The sequence below is a fragment of the Lolium perenne genome, chromosome 6, assembly GCF_019359855.2.
Source record: "Lolium perenne isolate Kyuss_39 chromosome 6, Kyuss_2.0, whole genome shotgun sequence".
Lineage (NCBI taxonomy): Eukaryota > Viridiplantae > Streptophyta > Magnoliopsida > Poales > Poaceae > Lolium > Lolium perenne.
In genome coordinates this window covers 191,738,116-191,744,455 of record NC_067249.2, presented here as the reverse complement: position 1 = coordinate 191,744,455, position 6,340 = coordinate 191,738,116, and the positions used below count along the sequence as shown (strand labels likewise).

Sequence of the window (6,340 nt, the reverse complement as noted above, 5' to 3'; positions counted from 1 at the left end):
TCAAAACCAACAACAATATCAGCATATTCGTATACACCGTTTTGCAAGCGATTTGACATCCATCTACGAAGAAATCAGCGCAAACTGACAACATGGTGTATTGATCAACGAGAATGAACGCTACCACCAAATATACAATAACAATATGCCCTACCACACAAACAGGATACGGGGGAAGAATACATATCCCATGTTAAGATAAAATAAAGAACATAGGGAAACTGTCTGCTATGATCTGCCCTTTGCTGAATTACAAACTTACAGAGAACTTGGGTCATATGTAATTTGCATGCTTTCCAATCATGCATGACGCCGTAAAAAAGGACCCCATGACATTTGGTTGGTCACTAACACCTTATCTCGTATGATCCAGCCCTCGTGATGTAGCGAACCCACTCAACGGTGTTGTAACCACTCTTCTCCCACACCTAAAAAATGCATCAAAAGATGTGTTCAGTATCAGACATAATTCAATGTTTCATATTAGCACTTGCTGGACATACCTTGAGGAACCGAACACGCAGACCAGAAGCAGTGAACATCGGAACCTACATGAAAGAGATATCATATATCACATTCATATGAAGGGATAGAGCGCACAGCATATAGCACATTGTATCAGCTAACAATGCATGAATAGATATTTTCATAAGAAACAATGAAGCCACCTAAATGAATTCCTAGGTCAACAAGTTATTTAAGTATCAATTTATCTTGTGAATGCTCAAGTTTTTTTTCTGACATAATGGGCTTCTGTGCTAAAATTATCCTTTAGAGTCAACAGAATACAGAGCAGATAAATAAGGTGGAGTAAAGGAAAGCTAACAGCCATCTTGATAAGGAAACAATAAGATTCTTAACGTTGTAACCTGGAATTCCATCTGAATCGGTGGCCTGTTCGCCAACTTCTTTTCCCCCATCGTAGAGATCAACTCAACTTCTGCACTCATTGTTGCCTCGGTCTGTCCAGGGAATTTCCTGATCCTGTGGTTGAGATGCGTATCATGAGTTCATGTTGGTCAATGTGAACATGCCATAATATAGCATTGCAAATAGCGAGGGAGGGCATAATTTATGTAGTTTTTTCTTACAGCATACTGAACAACTCACACTATCAAACCCATTACAATACAACCACATACTGACTTTGGTATAGTGCAAAATATTAGACAAGGGAATTGCACTTACTTCCACACCAGGGAATCAATTGAAGCATTATATTTGGCTTTGCCAGAAGTTGTTTGGAAACTCGTCTTTGCTGTTTGCTTTGGAACTGGGACTTTGACCACAACACCAAGTGCAAACATCTTGGCACCAAAAACACTCTTAACCTGCGTAACAAATGGTTCATCATGTCAGGAAATACAACTACAAGTTTTAGGGTGCCACCATGTAAATATCTTTGCGCACTTTCACATTAATCTCCATGCGTGTCCGGCCCAACTCCTTAATTGTGGGCAGAACCCGGAATGGAAGATTTACGCCCTCCGTGATTCGATATCTAGAACAAAATATGTCTATCACAATCAAGCCAAAGAATGAACTATCATTTGTTAAATAATAACTGAAAATACAAGCACAAATAGGGATCCAAACGTTACTTCATTAATTCGAATTCACCATCTGGTGGTACAAAGCTGACTGTTTTCTCTGAATTAAATCTTGTTAGGTTGACGCACTGGTGGAATGTGACATCATCAAGTTCTATGGTCTTCCCACTGTAGAGAGACAGGATATAATCAATCAGGAGATAATTGAGGGAAAGGAAAAAAGCTGGGTAGCCACTGAACAATGTTAACCAGCAAAACAATAAATTCATATGAGCACAGTTTCATCAAGTGTTCAATATTCAATTAAATGATACCTCTTTGAAGGCCTGGACTTCAGTTGGGCTTCCTTCTCAAGTCCAATCTTATCATTTAATCCCAACTTAAGATCAGGCATTCCAGAAAGGAAGCACTTCATAAGAATCTTGCCTGTAACATCACATCGTAGAACACTACCTGCAGAAATATAAGATGATATACACAATATATATATCAAAAAATCCCAATAGAAAAACACCAGAAGTCTCAAAGCAGATAACTTAAATTTGATGGTCAATACCTTTAGAAGACATAAGAAGGTTTACGCTCTCAACAATGTCCAAGAAAACCTAACATGAGAGAAGAACTCTATTATTGTTACTTCACGTACTAAACGGAAGTATAAAATGGGATGATATTGAAGGGAAAAAAAGAAAAGAAAACACAGACAAGCATGGGCCATTGTTCTAACAGGAATATTGCTACATGTAAAATATGTATTAGAACTGAGATGCATTTTGAAAAATATGCATAGTAATGGCATTGCTATTACCCCATGATCTGCTAGGACTATTATATATGTTAGGGCCCTGCTTTTTTTCCGAAATGCAGCTGAAGCTTCCCTACATGTTTAATTAAGTACCTCATTCTTCTTGTACACAAGGCCCTCTCTTCTCCAACCAACAGCACCCGTGACTTGCAAGGTGGCATTTGGAACAGGCTTATCAGAAGGCTATCAGTACAGAGAAAAAGAAACATGATTCAGATACCCAATACACATGATTGTGATTTATACATGATTAAGGGCTTTTATACCCAATACAACTACTTCATTTTCATATATCTCTGACCTTGGAGGAAAATGGCGACCTAACACCTTCTTGAGTTATATATAACTTCAAAATTTCAGGTGAGAGATTCTGAGGATAACCGAAGTCCATAATCTCTGCACAATTAGCAGAGTCAATAGTTCAAAGGCAGTCCATGATGGAAACTGAAGCAGCAATCGAAGTCCATAAACAAGATGTGCCCTTACCATCAAGAAGTTCATAGATTAACACAAAGTTATTTCTGATAGCATCTTCATCAAAAGTCCCACCAAAGTAGGACTTGAAGAGCGCCACTGCCTGATAATTTTAAATAATCTTCAGCAGAAATAATTGCGAATGAGATAGGACATAGTAAACTAGAGGCTGATGTGTGCATTAAGTATGATCTCTGCATTGACTTAGCAACTAAGTTTTCGCCACTGAATCATCTTGGCCCAACATCCAAGCTAAAGAAATTCCTAGCACAATCCCCCTCTTCCAAACAGGCCCTATGGTCATATAAAGCACAAAGGGTTCTGTTATTCAGTTTACGATGAATCTATTCCTAGCAGTGATGGACATGGAACAATAGGTGACCTAAGCATTGAAAATTTCTACTTTTCAGTACTACCTATGAGCACCTGTTTGCGCCCTTTTGTGTTTGGCAATTCCTGTTTCTAATGTACCATCATCAACTATCCTTTCGCAATAGAAACCTCTAGTTGTAAAACAAAGCCAACCATCAATGTCATCATTAAATGATATGATCATCTAAGCCTCTTGAATTGAGATGTATCTTACAACTTAACAAATCAAGAACTAAAAAGGTAGCTTCAGAAAATCATCTCGCTCCTGAACTAACTAATACATTATTTTGCTCTTAGAAAAATAAGGTTCATAGATAATCATTATTTAGGGAAAAAGATAAAACAGCCATTGACTTGTTCAGATTATATTATATTCATCAAGATCATCTTCTTTTTCTAATGCATCAAGATGCAAAGCCTTTGCCTTTTTCTGAGAGAACAATCTGTATCGGTTATATGGAGTATATAATTTATTCAGGAGTGTTTATAAGACGACAGAAAGTGCATACCTCCACAACAAACTTGAAAGCACAAGAAACATTAGCATTGCTGCTAACCACGATAACAATATAAACATTACTGATCCTCATGTAAAGGAAGGAACAGCCTCCTATTTGCCGAACAGGGCATGTACCAAGTTCTTTTGTTTGCATAATGTGCATCCTGAATGCATCAACCATATTGCCCCTGCATTGCCACACATGAACACAATAGGACTTAGTCACCAAATTTACACGCAACCTGGTAACCAGGGGACGAGAGAAGCAAAACAAAATGCAGGAATGTTTCTTATTGAATATTATACTTGCATTTGACATAGAATCCTTAGAACTCCCTCCTTTGATGAATAAGGCAGATGTTTGAGTTTGCACAAAGATTTGAGGTGATTACTGATAAAGGTTATGAGAGGAAATGACCCAAGTAGCCTCTTGTGATTCCTTTGGAACAATGAGTCGGTTGTGTAGGTGACAATGAGTAAATGTATGACTAAGAGAAAATAAGTAAGGGTGTGGTAGAACAAACATAACTAAATTTACACCTGTATTCCACGTCTATCAGCAAAGCTTAAAAAACTATATGCTTACATTTATCAACATAAGGCGCAGTAGTTTACATTTATTTCCCTACCTTAATAAAAATAATGCTTGTGGTAGTGAAGATAAATCTAACAGATGGAATGGTAGTTGCTATACTGCTTGCTCAATATTAAACCAGTGTAAAACCTATATGGGATGGAGCGCCGACCACACAGGGTTAACTGAATGTTCTTTTTTCTATTTATGATTGCTAAGGGTACCTGGACCACATACAAAACTATATTTTCATGGGAAACTGTTGATGTTTAATAATTCTTGCAGTTCCTTTCAATGCCTATTGGCAATCTACGATCTGAGAGTTAATGTTTATAGTTGTTCAGTACTTCAGTCAGATAGCTACTATTTCAAAGTGATCTGTCTTGCTGCGGATGCTGCATTAGAAGTAAGACTTAGAGAAGGAACTGACTACTTTCAACATCATCACAGCGATTAGAAGTAAGACTTATTAGAGTACTTGAAGGAAGTCGCTCCTGTCAAAACCAACAGGAAAAGATCAAATGAACTATGCAGTGATTTTTCTTAACTAAAAGTACCTGACTTGCCACGACTGCAAGTTCGAAGTGTGAAAAAACTAGTACGCATTCTCTTGTTTTTTGTTGCTATGATAATCTACAAACTAGTAGACGGCATATCCTAGTCAGTGAGCATTCTCTCTACTCCACGCCGAAATCATGTAGGAGCCACAACCTCAAGGCAGAGAATGGAACACGCATTCCGAATCAAAAGCACTTGGGAACGGCGCAACCGATGCAAAGGGGACAATTTCAGCTCGCAACAAGTCAATTACCGAAGATTGGCTGTCAATTGAACTCAAAGGCGCAGAATTTCACTTGTCACTAGAAAAAGAAAAGCAATCGAAATTCACGAGCTAACCACCGCGATCTACATGACTACAAGCTACGGCCGGAAATGTTCAGCCTCAGGGCCTCAGATCTAGCGCTCCATAACCGGGGCACCACAGGCGGGGAGGGGGGAACGGCAGTACGCACCCGACATCGTCGCGGTAGAGGCGGTTGATGAGGACGTCCCCGCGAAGGTTGAGGAAGTAGATGGCGGACGCCGCCACCGGCATCGTCTCCTCGCCGCCCGCTCGCCACGCGAGCGCCTGGGCCACCACGCTTAACTGGCGCGCGGGTCCACGGTGCGCCGCCGCCTGCCGGTCGTAGCAGGCGATCCGGTGTGCTGGGGGCTCGCCGGACGGTGAGGAGGATGGGATGGACGGGAAGCGGGTTTTGGTTGGATCTCGGGGGCAGCACGAGCAGCAAGTCGTCTTCCCCGTTCAGGAGCGCTTTTTGGTGTGTATCTTCCAGAATGGCCCTTTCCGGTTGGCGTATTTCCGTATTTGCCTGGTTGCCAGAGGTTGGTGACTTTTGGAGTTTTGGTATTTTGTTGACAGTTCTTCACTGACTTCGTGTTGCGCTTTGTTCAAAAAAAGGCAAAAGAAAAAAAAAAGACTTCGTGTTGCGCTGTATCTTGGTGTACTCATGGAGTCATGTTACTGTACTTTTTTTTCCACAAGGGGATCTATTAACAGCATGCCAATTATATCTGATCTGTAGACTTATTTTTCACAGTTAAGAAATAGAGTTTTTTAACTGAGATTTTGTTAAGTCTAGGTCACGGGTTACCTAAATGGAACTGATTTTAGTTACACCTTTTAGCTGTGGTTGAACTTTTCTTTTGGTGACTGAGGTTTTAGAACTTCTCAGTCGACTGAGACATAGCAAAACCGTAAAGAAAAATATCACTCACAATTATTCGATGTCAAAAATAAATACATAATCAACGAGTATGTGTGATTTGAGTGGATGAATTGTTCGCTCGATTAATTTCTTCTATCCCAGTTAGGGATTTGAAGATGGCGTCAGCGGCTTGGCAGCTTGCACATAATCGTTGAGATGGTGGCCATGTCGCGACTTGAGGGGTCGTTATATATCTACCATTGTTTTCTTTTATATCTGGCGGGCTCACTCAACCAGCGGAGCGGATATGTCATCCTCCTCTCACACATCACCGGCCCAATTGTACCAGTGTCGTCTTGT

At 40.2% G+C, this 6,340-nt stretch overlaps 1 protein-coding gene across 1 annotated transcript; it reads right to left on the bottom strand.

Annotated features, from left to right (window-relative positions):
* On the bottom strand, positions 1 to 5,611 carry LOC127306612 (AP-2 complex subunit mu). The gene is made up of 13 exons (XM_051337277.2): positions 5,288 to 5,611; positions 3,711 to 3,888; positions 2,842 to 2,932; positions 2,657 to 2,751; positions 2,449 to 2,538; positions 2,107 to 2,155; positions 1,865 to 2,003; positions 1,602 to 1,718; positions 1,411 to 1,501; positions 1,189 to 1,331; positions 870 to 984; positions 504 to 548; positions 1 to 428 (listed from the first exon to the last, which is right to left on the bottom strand). Exons 1-13 carry the CDS (start codon positions 5,368 to 5,370, stop codon positions 348 to 350), a joined length of 1,317 nt encoding a protein of 438 aa, XP_051193237.1. The 5' UTR covers positions 5,371 to 5,611; the 3' UTR covers positions 1 to 347.
* Between the last annotated feature and the right edge of the window lie 729 nt (positions 5,612 to 6,340).

Bases quoted from the DNA above. Each gene is read 5' to 3' on its own strand.
- LOC127306612 (XM_051337277.2), bottom strand. From the start codon at position 5,370: ATGCCGGTGGCGGCGTCCGCCATCTACTTCCTCAACCTTCGCGGGGAC. The intron at 2,156-2,448 runs GTACTTAATTAA...CTCTCATGTTAG, and splicing joins TTGTGTACAAGAAGAATGAG to GTTTTCTTGGACATTGTTGA. The intron at 985-1,188 runs GTAAGTGCAATT...TCTCAACCACAG, and splicing joins ATTGATTCCCTGGTGTGGAA to GATCAGGAAATTCCCTGGAC.